Source organism: Xiphias gladius, chromosome 22 (genome assembly GCF_016859285.1).
Source record: "Xiphias gladius isolate SHS-SW01 ecotype Sanya breed wild chromosome 22, ASM1685928v1, whole genome shotgun sequence".
NCBI lineage: Eukaryota > Metazoa > Chordata > Actinopteri > Istiophoriformes > Xiphiidae > Xiphias > Xiphias gladius.
The window spans coordinates 14696702-14712644 of record NC_053421.1 but is presented as its reverse complement, the minus strand read 5'-3'; the positions used below and the strand labels follow the sequence as shown (position 1 = coordinate 14712644).

The 15943-nt window shown below is 42.3% G+C and overlaps 1 protein-coding gene across 1 annotated transcript in view; it reads right to left on the bottom strand.

Moving 5' to 3' along the window:
- Positions 1 to 308: 308 nt before the first annotated feature.
- Positions 309 to 15943, bottom strand: part of nphs1 (NPHS1 adhesion molecule, nephrin) — a 36918-nt gene continuing 21283 nt past the window's right edge. The window contains exons 10-30 of the mRNA XM_040118366.1: positions 14965 to 15122; positions 13875 to 14016; positions 13320 to 13444; positions 13063 to 13231; positions 12728 to 12857; positions 12361 to 12533; positions 11504 to 11644; positions 10798 to 10938; positions 8954 to 9075; positions 8222 to 8381; positions 7922 to 8078; positions 7360 to 7511; positions 4438 to 4549; positions 4169 to 4350; positions 3977 to 4027; positions 3531 to 3653; positions 2910 to 2958; positions 2428 to 2560; positions 1381 to 1459; positions 1013 to 1179; positions 309 to 871 (exon numbers count right to left, since the gene is read on the bottom strand). Of these exons, the coding sequence (XP_039974300.1) occupies positions 779 to 871; positions 1013 to 1179; positions 1381 to 1459; positions 2428 to 2560; positions 2910 to 2958; positions 3531 to 3653; positions 3977 to 4027; positions 4169 to 4350; positions 4438 to 4549; positions 7360 to 7511; positions 7922 to 8078; positions 8222 to 8381; positions 8954 to 9075; positions 10798 to 10938; positions 11504 to 11644; positions 12361 to 12533; positions 12728 to 12857; positions 13063 to 13231; positions 13320 to 13444; positions 13875 to 14016; positions 14965 to 15122 (2759 nt within the window). The 3' untranslated portion in view covers positions 309 to 778. The remainder of the gene's footprint in view (positions 872 to 1012; positions 1180 to 1380; positions 1460 to 2427; positions 2561 to 2909; positions 2959 to 3530; positions 3654 to 3976; positions 4028 to 4168; positions 4351 to 4437; positions 4550 to 7359; positions 7512 to 7921; positions 8079 to 8221; positions 8382 to 8953; positions 9076 to 10797; positions 10939 to 11503; positions 11645 to 12360; positions 12534 to 12727; positions 12858 to 13062; positions 13232 to 13319; positions 13445 to 13874; positions 14017 to 14964; positions 15123 to 15943) is intronic.

The window sequence follows — 15943 nt, the reverse complement described above, 5'->3', positions numbered from 1 at the left end:
CTTTGTAACTGTTGTTGGGGTTCTCATCTGGGTACACATTGGAAAATGTTGAGGAGGATGTCTACTTGGGTTGCACCAATGAGTCTGTGCTGCTTCTGCCCCAGTGCCAACCACAGCGATGTCAGTCCATTTTTTTCCCTCTAACTTACTGATTCAAGTCTAACTGCAGGCCGAAACAGGGTGGGGCTGTGCGTAATGACCAGGACTTGGTTTGAAGAAAGAGGGTAAAGGTGAAACAACAAAGTGAGGTCCAGGGAGGAGGCGGAGAGAGTAAGATTGCAGAGGGAGAAAAAAATAAGCTGGTGACATAAAAATATGAGATTTAAAAAAAACCTGTCCATTTTAGAAGAAAAAGCATTTACAGTAACATTATTTTGACAGCCTCGACAGCATGAGGTTATTGAGGCCTTCAAATCATTTCTTTTCTTTCCTCCAAATACATCTTTCTGCCATTTTACTTTGCTTCTGTTCAGCTTGTTCAGTCTGCCATACTATAGGTGATCTCAATCCTTTGAGGACGTTCAGTGGTCACAATATACACGGTGAAATTTCAAAAACCTTGAAAGAGAAATACTGTATTGTATGGCATTTTACATTGAGCAATTCTAACTCCATTCTACTCTTTGGACAGGTTAATTCAGGGTGACTTGCAAGATGCCATTCAAAAAGAATAAAATAAATAACATTGTGTTGAATATCTGCTGTACACATTGTACTGTGACTACCATTGAGTGATAAGCCCTGTCACAACGTATTTGTTTGATCTGGATTTCTCATTCTAGACTAACTCGCCTCGTAGTTCAAAGGGAAGATCAGAATCTCTCTGTGGCTGTCGAACATCGGCAAACTCCCTCGCTCTCTCAATACCCTGCTGAAAGACAGATTGCATCTCCGTTACCACTGTATACATGATAAAGCTACACTTATTTTTCAACTGGATTGTGATATTAATAAATGTAAATAATGTATCAAATAGGAGCTATCGTCATAGGTTGGGGTTTTGTTTACAGACCTGAAGGTAGGTCAGCGATCCCTGGTTGTTCCTTTGATGAGGCAATCTGTGGTTAAACAAGGACGGAGGGGAAGGAAGAGAGGAAGCCAGGATGTCCTGGTACAGACCGCCGTCTCTTACATCTTCATACAAATGGCTGTGAGAGTCCACAGGGAGGTGGGTGATATCTTGAGGGACACGAAGAAATACATACAGAAACCATAAATATAGAGAAATACTTTTACGATGTTTCGGGGTCTTTAATGTACTTGAATACTGAATCAAATTGAATTGAAGACACAGTTCCTGCTTGGCTCAGACCGCATCATATTTCGGACATGAGGTATTTACTGTTGCCTTATTTACTCTGAGGTATATTTATGTCTCACCAGGCCTGCGTATTTCCTCAGGGTGTGGCCTGAGAGTCGGCATGTAGTCCCCGGTGGGGTAATAATAATGGGAACTTTCCTGAAATGAGTGAAACAGAAGAGATAGTATCAGATCAGCATTGACCTTAAGTAACTTCAGGTAAACGACAATTCCACATGGTTTACACCAGAGCAGAGGGATTTTCAGTGAATTATTGGAGGGTCGAACTTCCCTCTAGACGTACGTATATAACCATGGAGACAGGTTTGGTTCTATTTGCATTAGTTTTTGTATCCATCTCCGAGATATCTGGAATTGATTTCTGCCTCTTCTCCTTTACAACAGAGGTGAATGAACTTGCTGTGAACAGTTTTAATTGGAACTACTGAAGAAGACAGAAGATGAAGCCCCTACGAAAATGGTAAACAGCGAAGTCAGGCATATCCAGAGTGGATATATGCAATGGGGATACTGTTTATAGGATGAGATGTTGTTGATTTCAACTTCCATTGTATTGGGCAGAAAACCTGGGCAAATCAAACCAAAACTATGTGCACTCAAGGCTAGAAATCCCTACAGGTCAGTGAGAAAATATCTGTTTTTGGTAATTTGGGTGAATCAACCCTTAGAGGTATGTACTGGTTTAAATTACGGATGAGATAAAGCCTTTCCCTGCAGGGATTCGAGGTTTCATTATACCCCATCCTGACAGCACAGTTGTATCTGTTTTCTTTTACCTCGTTCAACAGTTTTCTTTAAAGTTGAAATCTTGTTGGCCTTTTTAAAGAACAGAACGATCATTTCTTTGAGATCGATGCGTATTTTGAATGCTAATTGTGAAGTATTGATGTATGTTCCAACTCTGTGCACAGCTAAAGGTTTCATTAGTTTGTCTATCCTTGTTATGGTTGAATTCTCCACTTCCTCTTCTGCCAGATCCCTTCACCCCCCCCCATCTTTTTACTCAGCCTTCTCTGTGTGTCTCTGTGTCTGTATCTTCTCAATTGCCTTTTTTCTCTTTCCATCATCCCAGTCTTCCCTTTCCTCCTTCTCTCTCCCGTTCTTACCGCTGCATAGCTCTCGTAGACGTTGCTGTCTGTTTCAGATCCAGACTCAATGAGGAGGGTGTGCTGGGCTGCAGTGTTGATCTTTTCTCTGCTCTCATACTTATTGGAGTTGCTTACAGTTGACTGACTGGACCTAAATGGAGAAATAAGATTCTTTCATCAGCTTGAGTCATTTCCCAACAACTCTTAATGCCCCATACGAACTAACAGAAATGCAAAACACTCGGCACACATTGCAACTTGTTACCTGCATATACATTAAGTTCTTAATAACCATGTATCATGTGGTACATGTACACATTTATGCAGGATTGTGGTGCAAGCTTGGTGACACTAATAAAAATGGATATTGACAGGAGCTCGTTGTTTTGCCTGCCTGGCTGTTTTAGTAGTTGGGTCAGCCAATTGTTCAGGTCTCAGATTTCTTAGAGTGGATTGGACATGTGTCTCTTTATTACCTCTACTTCAGGGCCTTGACTTACCCCTCCTCTTCATTCTTCTTTCCATCCAACACACTGCCTCCTCTACCCCCTGCAGGGGGGACAGAAATAGGAGGAAAGAGGCTTAGTGTTAGGAAATTACAACTTGAAGAGAGGAGGCTCATCTCATAAGCACTGAAATTGATCAGAGCAATAAAAAGGCTTGAGCGTGAGGGTGAATGAAAGATGAGCAAGGTGTGAAAAATCTATGTAAAAACCGGAGGGCAGGGGAAGGTGAGGAGTGAAAAATAAATGATTGAGAGGGGGAACTTGACAGTTGAACGGAAGAACAAATAGAAAGAGACAGAAGGAGAGATAGAGGAAGGACATAAAGCTAGCAAATGAGATAAAAGATATGGATGAAACACAGAAGTGACAGCTTTGAAGGATGAATGTGGTGGGAGGTAGAGGCTTAGAGAATGAGCAGAAGGAGAGGAGACAGAATAGACGGAAAGAAAGAGGGACATGGAGAGATACGGAGAGAGTGAGAGGCTGAGCTGACAACTGCATCATGGTTTAGCGTAATTGCTTTAGAGTTTTGTTGAGGAATCGGGACATTATAATGCCAGAAAGCGATGGAGGAAACACTTGCACACCCTTAGATGAAGAGATCATTATGGTTACCTGTCTGGCCTCGCCTCTTTTTCCACTGCTGTCCATAGAAGCAACACAGTGAATTCAACCCCAGCAGGACTCCAAACACCGCTGTGAACACTACAGTCAAATATGCTGGGAGTCCTCTTGTACCTAGTTCACAAAACATTAGAAACATTAGTTCAATTCATAACAATGAAAGTTAAAGAGGAAGTAATATGGAAATTCTGGAAGATAAAAACTCACTGAGCCAGACCCTACCACTCACTCAAATGTATTTAGTGATTAAGGACTAGCAGCTGGGAAAAAGTATGGGTGGGTGCCATGACAACCGCTACTCTCGTAGAGCAAACATTATCAGCCTTGGAGGTGCATACATTAACATGATTTAGTCAAATGAAGGTAGCTGCTGTGCAAACAGCAATTTCCAACTGCCCTTAAGAGCTTTTCCAGAGAGTTGTGATAAAAAAACTTACTCTGTGAGACTGAGTCATCATCTGTTGGGATTTCTTCTAGTTCTGGCATCACTATAAAGTAAGAAGGAGAATGACAAAAACTTACATGCCACACTTCTAATCATAATAAGCTTATGTTGAATGAATTATATACTGTCAGATGGTGTACAGTAAAGTCCTCTCAGTGTTACGGTGGGGTTAGTCCAAACTGACCCTTGGTGGTGATGGTCAGTACTGCATTGTTGTCAGCATAGTCACTCTCTCCCATTGCGTTGAGGGCATTGACAGAGAAGTTGTAGGTGGTAACAGACTGCAGGCCAGTGATAGTGAAGGTTGTTGCTCCGGGGGGAAAGACATCTGTGTACAGGTAACTGACTGACTGATCCCAGTGGTATCTGTCAACCAAAAGGCTTTATCAAGTGCAATACTTTGATTGTGAAAGGGTATCGTGCTTAAACCAACATCCTTTCTTGACGTCTCACCTTATACGAAATCTTTGCCGCAAACCTCCATTGAAGCCAGGGATCCACTCCAGAGTGACTGAGTCATGGGTAACACTGACCTGACGAAACGAGGAGGGAGGATCTGGGTGACCTGGGGGCCGAAAGAAAAGAGAAAAAATGGAAAAAGCAAATGCGCTCTTGATTTTGTGCTACAGCAGAACACCTTCACTCGACAGGTAGCTATCTGAAAAGGCTTTAGGTGCTAAGAAATTGAGATGTGTGCCATTAGATAGTCGAGTTATTATATCCAGTGTCTTTGAAATAACACATGGGGCGCCGCTGGCGTTTAGGACTGTGACTTCCCTACGGCGTCCCTCTCTGCTTTGGAGCTTATTCTAAAGAAACAAAATGATGTTACTGCAATTCAAGGGGTGCCTTCACAATCCTGTCTTGTTCAAATGTACTGCACATGAACTGTGAACTTTTCACGATAAGATGATTTCGTTTGAAAACACAATTGTTCTCATCAGATATGTTAACAAAGTACCAGAAGAACCAGTAATAACTATTTATCTCAGAGCGGATTTGACCAGCATTTGCGGTTGGGAATATATATGACACTAACTGCATATTTTTTAGGTAAATCAGTATTTTAAGTATGGAAAATTTAATCAGGGAACTTGGCAATAACTGCCTATGATATGTAATGAAAAAACAGTGAATAAAATTAAGTCAGGGAGAATAGATGATCACTATAGTAAAAACTTGTCAGTGAGCCTCCAATTTATTTATTTTTTAACAGTTTATCTCTTTTTAATCACAGTTTATTCCACAGGCTTCCAAAGAACATCTTTCCGACAGCAATAGATTTGCATTTTTTAACTGTGCATTACTCTTTATCTGATTCTTCTTTATTGTATGAATGATCAGAAAACGTGGCCAAAGCTATGGCGGATCCCTCTCAGAACAAAAGGGGCTGATTTGTCCAGTTTATCCAACCCAAGTCGTGCAATGTAGGATGAAGCCTCTTGATTATTATCAATATTGTGAACAAAGATCAAAGGGGGCTAACCAGGCCTTCAGTCTGACACGAGGCACTGCCTCAGTCAGGGTAGTGAAGGGAAAGGGGATTATTTTGCATTTGGAGCAGTGAAAAAAGAAGGGTGGTTTTGGGGGCAGAGGGAGAGATAGTCAAGGAGAAAAGGAGGAGAGATAGTTGAGCAGCTAACAAGGGGATGCTCTACTCGTCTCTGGCTCCAGGCTGCAGCCCACTTTGCAGAGTAAATAATTCCCACTATCGGCTCCACTCATAAGATTCCAGGGCAAAGAGGTCAGCGTTATTTGGATCTCTTCTCCTTCAAATCCAAAAAGCACCATGCTAAGAAAAAAGAAAAACTCTACGCTCTCTTCCTCTTGGGCTCTAAAATGATAAGGAAGCATATAAAATTTATTATCACTGCGTCAGATTAATTATATATATTCACAGCACTAAGAAAAATGACTGGGGAAAACAGTGCCAATATTGGATTGTATTTTATGGTTTTTATAGTAAACATTAAATGTGCCCAATGATGGCTGTGGGCTTTTTGCTGAGAGCAGGACTGTGTTGATAATGGTGGTGGTGCACAGATACACTGGTAGCTTGAAGGCAGAAAAGTCTAAACAGGCCGGGAGAGCAAAGAATATCACTACAGCATTATCTGAGGGAGAAGTGAAATAGTGCTAAAGGCTCAATGATAAGGTAGAGATAGAGCAATGGAATAAGTCCCTTAAAAGGGCTGACACTCATGAGCAACAGCTCTGTCCAGTTACAGAATTCTGCGTGTTCCATGGCCCTCCCTCACTATTGTATTGTTGCTGAAAGAGGCTGATAAACCTTGGACAAGGCAGCACAGACACTCTTATTTTGAGATGCTGCCAAATTAGAACCAAAGGAAAAAAATTGCTTTTCTGCCAAGTACCTGATATGCATAATCCCTACATGTTCAGTGCCCTAACCACTGACTTTGATCATTTACTATTCTTTTAAAGCTACCTTAGGTGAGTTTGGACCACTAGGGGGCAAAAAAACTCTAACAAAAACTGATAGCAACACAGGCCTACTACAGTGTAGGTTTAATGAGCTGGTCTAACTTACACAATGAACAGGCATAGAAGCGAAGGAGAGTGAGCACCCAATATACATTTGACTTTCAGCTGTGGTTTAGTTCACTAACTCTAGGTCTTTATCTGGGTCTTCACATCAGTGATTGCTTGACTTTCCCCACAATCCACTCAAGGTAATATGCACTCTGCTTGCATGCTGGAAAGAGCTGCCAAAGGTTTTTAGATTGAGATAGGTATGTTGATGGGAACAGTGAGACTGAACCATATAGCCTATGTGATGGCAAGAAAACCAAAACCATGAGCTAAAAGTGGCTAAAAGCTGCTATAGCTTTGTGGAGCTGCAGAGTTGGATGTTAATTGTCAGTGTTTTCTCAGTATTACTAAAGTAAAAATTGGTCACAAAACAAAGAGTCATTTGATTTCAGTTTTAAAAAAATCTCCACATTTGGTGGTTTTTAAACTTAACTGAAGGATAAAGCATTCACTGAAATTAAATGAAATGAAAAAATTATCCTACATCTGAAGCTGAATAAACGATTTAAGACATAATTATCTGAAAAATGCATTGCAACAAAGCTGAAACAGAGTTGTTTTTTGTAGCTCATGAAAAGAAGGTATTTTGGAGATACATGGTTTTTGCAGAGCATCGACAATGGATGTTGTATACAGAGCCTCAGTCACCCAAGGACACAAACCCACCCACCCACCTGCACACACAGACACACACACACAAACACACACACACACACACACACACACACACACACACACACACACACACACACACACACACACACCTACACACACACACACACACACACACACACACACACACACAAAAATGTACATAAATACTTGTGCTGACGAGCTGGATATCTAGCTTGTCTTCCCCAAGTGAGTTGCGAGCAGTGCAGCTGAAGACAGCATAGTCCTGAGCTGCGCTCACATTTATTACTCGAACCGTGCTGGTATGGAAGGAGCCCTGCTTCACGGTCCGCTCTGTATACCTGCAGCACGCACGCACATACACACACACACACACACACACACACACACACACACACACACACACACACACACACACACACACACACACACACACACACACATAGAAAGAGATAGGCAACAGCAGGGATTGTGATGTCCTGCAGATTGCACTAAGTCACCCAATTTCACACATCAAAGAAGCATTAAACAGGTATTTGCATAGTGAAAAGCAAAATATAAAATGCACTGAATCTGGATTTATTGGTAAAATAGCAAGAAATAGCAAAAGAATATATTATATTATGGTAGAACCTAATCTAATTGTGAGGATTCATCAATATATAACCAAATGCTGACAGTAGCACCTAAGCTAATAGTAAACATAATTGCAAGAGAAGATTGTAAAATAGAAGGATGTCTACTTTCAGACCTTGGGTTCGCAAAGTCCATGAGTACACCATTTTTTTCCCAAGAGAAGTCAACACGAGGAATACCCTCTGCCTGACACACTACCTCAGCTGTAGTGGTGCCATCCCCTCTACTTGCTACCTTCCTCCATTGGGCTCCTTTCTGAATCTCTGTTTTAACTATACAAGGAAAGATTGGCATGGAGGTTATTCATGCAGAAACCAAGTACACATGTATTTATTGATCCAAAAACATGTATGTTCCCATAAATAAGTCTCCATTTAGCTTTTGTTCCCCTCTGACACTGAGAATAAATACTCACAATGTACTACCAGCTGCACATTTACACTGGCAGGGGGTGCTATGCCATTATTGGCTGTGCACTTGTAAAGACCAGCATGAGCTCGAGTCACATCATGGATGGTCAGAAGGCCTGATTCATCTTCCTGGGTCTCCTCTCTTATCTCCACCTCCCCTTCTCCCTGTGGAAGACAGAGTGAGGGGGAATAAGGGGAGGACAGCAGCTATCCCTCAATACCCCCCCGGGAGAGGGCTAGAGTTTGGGGGCTGTACGTTTGACAGAGAGGAAGAGTTGAGCCAGAAACCATCAGGGCTTGAGATTAGGAAGGGAAGGGCATTCGGGGAACAAGCTCAGGACAGAGAAGGATAATGCCAAGGGTTGGAGAGCCACAGGGAAAGAGAAAAGGAGGGGCTGTGCAGGTTGAAAGCGGGACACGCAGCACTGCCAGGGGGTGGGTTAAACCGGAGAAGGCATCAGTAGATACAGAGACCACGTCGCATTGACGAATGTGCCCTTTAGTCACGCAGCAGTAATGAAAGCTATTTTTCTGGATTTGGGCTGAGTGTAGAGCAGAAAGAGGTGGGGTGGAGGGATAGTTAGAGCCAATGAAATATGGTGCATCTGTGCATTTAGAAAGGCCTGTGATAAATGGTAAGAACAGATAAAATAATAGAAAGGAAGCCAGATAAAGGAAGTATATTTCAGGGTATGATTGTGTTTCTGTGTATGTGTGTGTATGTATGCGGCTCTTACCAGCCATTTCCAGGAGAACATGTCAGATATAATGGGGTTGGCATCTGCCACACATATCAGGTCTGCTGTTTCCCCCATGTTCACAATCACAGGGTCTTTCTCTGCCTTGACACTGGGAGCATCTGAGAGTAAGAAAAAGGGACAAAGCTCAGGCAGAACCAAAGGTTAATATGCCAACCTGGGGAAAATCATTTGCCAGCCCATTAAACAGGCTTGCTGCATTGCTATAATTACTCTTACACTTGTTTGCCTTTGAACCTTTTCATAACCCCATCTTAATTGGCGTCTCTGTTTTAGACACAATGCCCTTAACCTCACTATATGTTGAAGCATTACAGATGTTTTAGCAACCAAACCGAGAATTGGCCATGTGACCCACAAGCCCCTCCATCGACAGTACATCCCCATTCAGCATATGGCAGACAGACCAATTCCCCCTCCCTTGATTACTGTCTCCCTCCATCTATCCATCGAATCATCTCTCCTTGGCTCCTTGTTCCTACCTTTGTTCACCTCTAACTCACAAGCTTTTTATACTTCTCATGGGTGCCGTGTACTTGCAGCGATAAGGCCATTAGTGCCTACTTGTCTAAACTTATGTTCACACTTGAAGAACAGTGGTGGAAAACAGTAGAGAGAGAGAGACCTCTGGGTTGGTGCGACCCACCCATGTTTGCCCGCTAACCAAGACCGACGTTGTTAAGTGGGCTACACCGCCACCCATAAAAGCTACTACAATCCTCCATACATAATGAATATCTACAACTGTCAAGTCCAGTCAGATCAGAACGGCAGAATCCATTAGGCGTGTACCATGGGCTTTGGTGAAACAGGCAGACCTAGATTTTCAACACTTCCATTATTAAATCATCAGTATCGGGGCAGAGGGCCTAAAGCTTGAGGCTGGGCCTGGGGCAGCAGTGGAGGTGCTTTGCCTTGCATAGAGGCCTAATAAATGAGGCATGTTTACTGGGTAGGAGCTGAAAAGTCAATATTGTTGTCTGGGCGTGTCAGTGTGTGTGGATCCACTGACGGTTCTGATACTTAGCAGCTTTAGACATCAAAAACATGCTGTTAGCAGCCTAAAGATTCAAATCCACACACAACACTGAATAGCGGACAAATTCTGCTCATTCTCAGTATTTGAAGGAAGAAGGCTATTCAACAGAGATACAGTAAATGATGTGGTTGACTGGTGACCCACAGGGCCTACAGGTATACCTGGCATGTTAAAAGCTGAAAAAGATTAATGATGAAGGGACTGCAGCCAAGTAAAAAACAATGATTAGAAAAAATACAATTTCTATATTTTCTCTCCCATCCTTTTCTCTCATTTTCATATCTTTTTCTGTGTTCTGGAGTACTTTATTCAATCCCTAGAAACTATTGTACATTATCAAACTAGCTTTAAGATGTAACTCTAAAAAATAATCGAAACACACACGAAACTAGACAATGTGCACAATTTTAAAGACCATACACAAGGCTTCAGAGGAAAATATTCAAATTAATAGTAAATGATCCGGCTCAAACAACAAACAAACAAACCAACAAACACACAGACATAGGTAATTATATAACCTCCTTGGCAGAGATAAAAATTACAGTTATGGTGCAGCTGCCACTTATGTCATCTTGTGCAACGCAATCTATAGGTATGGGTATTCAAATTTTTATTTGTAGTAAATTCCCAAAATGTTTAATTTACTTTTGTTTCCGTGATCACATAGAATACCACCCTCAACATGAAGCCAGAATACCTTGGCATCCTAACAAAATCAGAACGTGTGCGGGCGCAAAGACGCATGTGTCTGCTCGTTCAATCTCTGTGTGCAGGATCTTACACTGAACGTCCAGCATGATGGAGGTTTGGGTGACACCCTCATAATTTGCACACTTGACAGTGTAAACTCCGGCATCTTTCCGCGTCACATTCTTGATTTCCAGTGAGTACTCGTCTGACCAGTGGTAGCGAAGATCCCCGTCTTTACAAAAACACACACACAGACACGCACGCACACATTCAAACCAATGGTAAATTAAGTATTCATTACACGCTCATCAACTGCATGTCCTCTGGCCACTGGTCTCTAAGTGACATTTAATCCTGCATTATTGATTGGCGTGGCTAGATTCCCACATCAAGCTAACAATAGTCTGCGTAAAAGATACCCTCTGTACCACAGCACTCAAAATGTAATAGGTGAGTTTCTACACTCAGGATACAGTCATTTTGTGGTGGGGGCTGCTTATGATGGCGCTAACAGAGTAAATACAGTAAGAGAGTGGGTGAAGTTTGGTCCTAAAGACAACGGCGGGAGCCAGGAGGAGAAGCCAGGTTTAGAATCGCTGTGTTGTATTCAGGGAGACAGCAATCCTCATTTAGACTGCATACATTAGAGCCATAATGAGAATCACATTTGGCAGGGTCCCATGCTGGCTAACCTGCCATGTTTTATTCAGACACTGAATGGCAGAGCTGAGTGCTTACTTGCTGGCTCAGCCCAACTAGGACCTGGTTTATAGAGCCATCACATAGCCCTGGGTCACCTTTGACCAGCTTCTCCTTGCGGTGCAGCCAAGTGCAGGAGACCTCCCCTGGGTTAGCTGAGACCAGCAGTGGTAGGGTTGCTATGTCATCCTCCACCAACTGGACCTTCGTTGGCTGGCGAGGGCTGAACTCTGGTGGGTCTGACACAGAAACAGCACACAAATACAGCTACAGTAAGTTGGTTTTACACCAAAAATACATCAGTACAGGCCCGGATACATACTCAGGCCCACAGAATGACAAGAAACAGCAAAAGCGAGCGAAAAGACACACAAAACATGTTGAGCATGAAAGAAGTAAGAGACACTAATGAGAATCAAAACAGCAGAAAGTCAACATCCCACCAATAATTCCAGATCTAACCAACTTCACACACTTAGATGACGTGGGAGTAAGGCAATGCGGGAGAAAGAGGGACAGGCATTAAAATGACAAGTGACAGTTCTGTTGTCCAACTGCAGCTCTGCACAAACACACAATGACATTCCTTCATGCTCATACACAGTACCAAGCTTTGAAACAGTGGCTGGCTGCTGCCTGTGAAATAGCATCAAAGACAAACATGGCTACACAGCAAAGCAAATGCACAATTAGGACACACTGCCGCAGAGCTCAACAGACCCACAAATCACAACAAAGGTTTCCAATAAACAAAAAACACACGCATACTATACGCTGACAGTTCTGTGCAAAAGTACCTCAGCAAAGCATATTACATCCACGGTATTATAGATCATCATTATGCATCGTTTAAGATTTATGCAAACCACATCTCTTGGTCACTTGCCAAGGAGAGAGAAAGAAACAAGCAAACTGAGAAAGAAAGAAATGAACAAATGAGTCACCCTCTACTTACAAAGCACATTAAGTTTGAAGAATGTGTTGGTCCCCTCAGCTAGTACAGGGCTGTAGGCCTGGCAAATGACCTTCTGGTTGTGATGCTGTGAACTAAGATTCAGGGATAACGAACTGCGCACTGAAACACCACCATATTGAGCCTTCTTGGGTGGCTGCTCCACTCCCTGATACCTATGACACAAATCCCATCCAGAAAATCCAAATAAGAGGGGAGTTAAAGTTCACCAAACAATTCTGCATATATTACCAAATTTAACAGGATAAATATCAGTCATCCAGACTCATCCTGACACTGAATTTGCCATATAATTATGTTATTGTCTGCGATGTTATTGTATGCCTTTCCACCCACTGCCCTAGCAAACCTGAGTGGGCCCAGGCTCCAGGAGATGTTGGCCTTTGGGTTACTGCTTCCGGCCTGGCACTCCAGAGTTAGCATCTGGCCCCGACGAAGCTCCTCCTGTTTGGTTGTGATCTTCATACTTACCGCTGTGACTGCAGAACCATGGAGTGCAATAGAAAAAAACAATCTTAACTCACTGGAAATATCAAGATGAAGAAAATAAAATGTTCTTGCTACAAATCTGTGTGAATGGGATTATATCAAAACCATTTATCGGATACCGCTCTTTTCTGCCAGTTCAACTGGAATAAAGGTTAGGCTGTGTTTATTATGTGTTAGAGCTCCGGTCTAACTTACAGTGAACCATAAGCTTAGTGCGGGCAGAGATGGTCGCCTTTGCCTCATTTGTTGCATCACAGCGGTAGGTAGCCATGTTGTCACTTGCTGTCAGGACAAGGACCAGTTCTCGAGCCACACCCCGATCAAAGGACTTCTGCTTCAGTGCATCAGTCACTTCCTTTCCATTCTAAAACATGAAGGACATTGCACAGAAAAGTGTGTGTGTTCTAGACATTCTAACACACATACAGACAGACAGACATATACACGCTAACCTTGAACCAGGTCAAAGTCCCAGTGGGATTTCCCCCCGTGGAGAAGCAGATGAGACGGACTTTGGTCCCTGCATGAAGGGGGACATCTTGAGGAGGAGCATCAAGCCATACCTTTTGAGGGGGGTCTGTTATAAAATGATCAACAAAAGTTTGAAATTTGGTAGAATATTTTCACAATTTTAGTTAGTTTTGGTTACCATACACGTTTAGCAGACCAGTTGTTTGTAGATATTTAGAGAATATCACTGGCCTCCAAAAAAGAGCTGAAGTCAATTCCAGTTATACTGAATAATTTCAGTGTGTAAAATTGTACAAAAACATTTCCTCTCACACACTTATGACAAAGCAGGCTTAGAAATTAGTTGCTCATTCTGTGTCAAGGATAATATCTGCAAAGAATTGTAATTACAATTGAACCCTGAACCATGATACATGTGTTCTGGATAAGATGCAAATAATAGCACTAAAATAAAATCTATTCTTCCTAGTGATTTTTTATGCTGGTTGTGTCTACTAAAAATACAGTTTCAAGAAACTAGACCTATGATCACTCACAATAGACACTGAGTTTGGTCATCTGGGTCTTTGAGAAGTGTGTGCCCCTGTTGAACGCCTCACAGGTGAGCTTCAGCCCGTCCTCCTCCCTGGAGACCTGGTGGGTCATGTTGGACATGGTTGTCATCCCACCATTTTCTCCCTACAGACACAAAGCACATATGACAGTCAGTCGAGGGGCAGACAGCTTTGCTATCTGGTGTTCTCAGTCTTAGGGAGAGAGAGAGAAAAAAAAATCAGATATAAAAACAACCCACACTGGTTTGTCTTGGTGAATACAGATGGCAAATTAGCTGCTGCAATAACTGATGTGTTGGTCTGTGATAAATAAGCATATTCATCTGGCGCATATATTAAGCAAAGCATCATTTTGCACCTGCCTGATAGTAGTCATGCCTATGCAGCACATCTGGTTATTAAAGCTATTATTGTGGTGATTACTGTAAAAGCCACAGTCAGAAAGATGAACAAAGACACCGGACAAGAGCGTCAGTCTTCATTAACCTCATACTGTTTCAGATGCATTAAAGCTCACACACAGCACACTGAGTGCCTCGTGTAAGATCAAATGAAAATGCTGCTGCCAGATGAATAAAGAGCTTGTTTAATAATGCTCATCTTCTGTCTCAGCTTTTATTCACTTTGATCTTATTAACATACACAAAAGAGGAGAAGAGCAGGAGAACCAGCAGCTGATTCATTTCCAAAGCTGCAGCAGGCCTATTCAGAGACTGCTCATGGTCTTACCGTTTTCTTTCATCTGTAAAGGTTCACATGAGGTCAAATTTCATATTAAGGATTCTTTTAATTCAGTTGAGAGGTATTTTAATAGTTTTTTGTTGGTACCTTAAAGGCAAGCTTGACTGAGGGGTAATGCTTTTGCACATTATTTTTCATGACTTTTGCCTTGTGTTCACAAAAACAAAACAAAAACATATATACTTTTTCATTCTTCTCTTTATACTGACCAGCATGATCCCCAATTATAACCCATTGTTTACACTGTCTCTTGCCAACATGTATATGCTGTCGAACCTGCTCAGATAGACAGATTTGAGCTTTGTAGAAATTGTATACTGTGTAGTCTCACCTCCTCCATAGTGACAACAGTGGTGTTGAGCTCCTTGTAGCCCAGCCACCATCGAATCTGGACAGGGGGATTACTTGAGCTGGCGAAGCACCTCAGATTCAACTCCTGTCCGTCAATGGCCGTGAATGAACCCAACAGAATCACCTCATCAGGCTCAACTGATGCACACGCGCACATACAATACATAGACAAACATACAAAGACAAGTCAGTAAAAATATCGCCCCACAAATAGTACACTCACCAATTTCCTATTCTGATCACAGTGGCAGCGCAACTATTTTTGGATGTGAAACATAGAGCTGTATCAAGGGTGAGAGTGAAAATCACTTTGAGTGACTTGTTTTCTCAGGAGATTTTCAATGTGGTTTCTAAAGTCTGTGTCATTCCAGCCACAGGGGGAGACAGGGTAAAATAGCTACAGGCAAAGTAATGTAGCTGCATAAAGCCTTCGGGAGAATATGAAAGCTGGGGACTGAGCTGGCAAACATGGGGAAGCACGGGTCATGTATGTAAATCTTATATTTGTGTCTATCCTACATGAGACACTAAAGGGGATGCATTGGTGCATACCACACACAAAGACTGTTCAAATTCTGGAGATAAAGTAAAGGAGGCTTATTCCTATTACACACGTGAGACGTATTCTGTGCCCTCCAGCTTCTGCCAGTGCCTAGAGCGCAGTCAGGCAGTCAGCAGCTCATTTTCAACATCCCTGAATGGATGACTGGGAGGCATGGCACCAGGGCCTGTTGGGGGCTTGGTGAAGTAAAGGAGGAGCACTGGAGTCACTTCAGCCACCTTTACATAGCATGAGCAAGAGATTTCTGCGAGGGTCGATTCTAATTCAAATCATTTTTACATAAAATAAGTGCATCAATCACATAGCATTTAAAGCTCTGACTTACTGTACATTGTCTGGCTCTGAAGTGGTAATCAGGCTACTGAATATTAATTCGTATTTGTTTTATTGTTGCTGA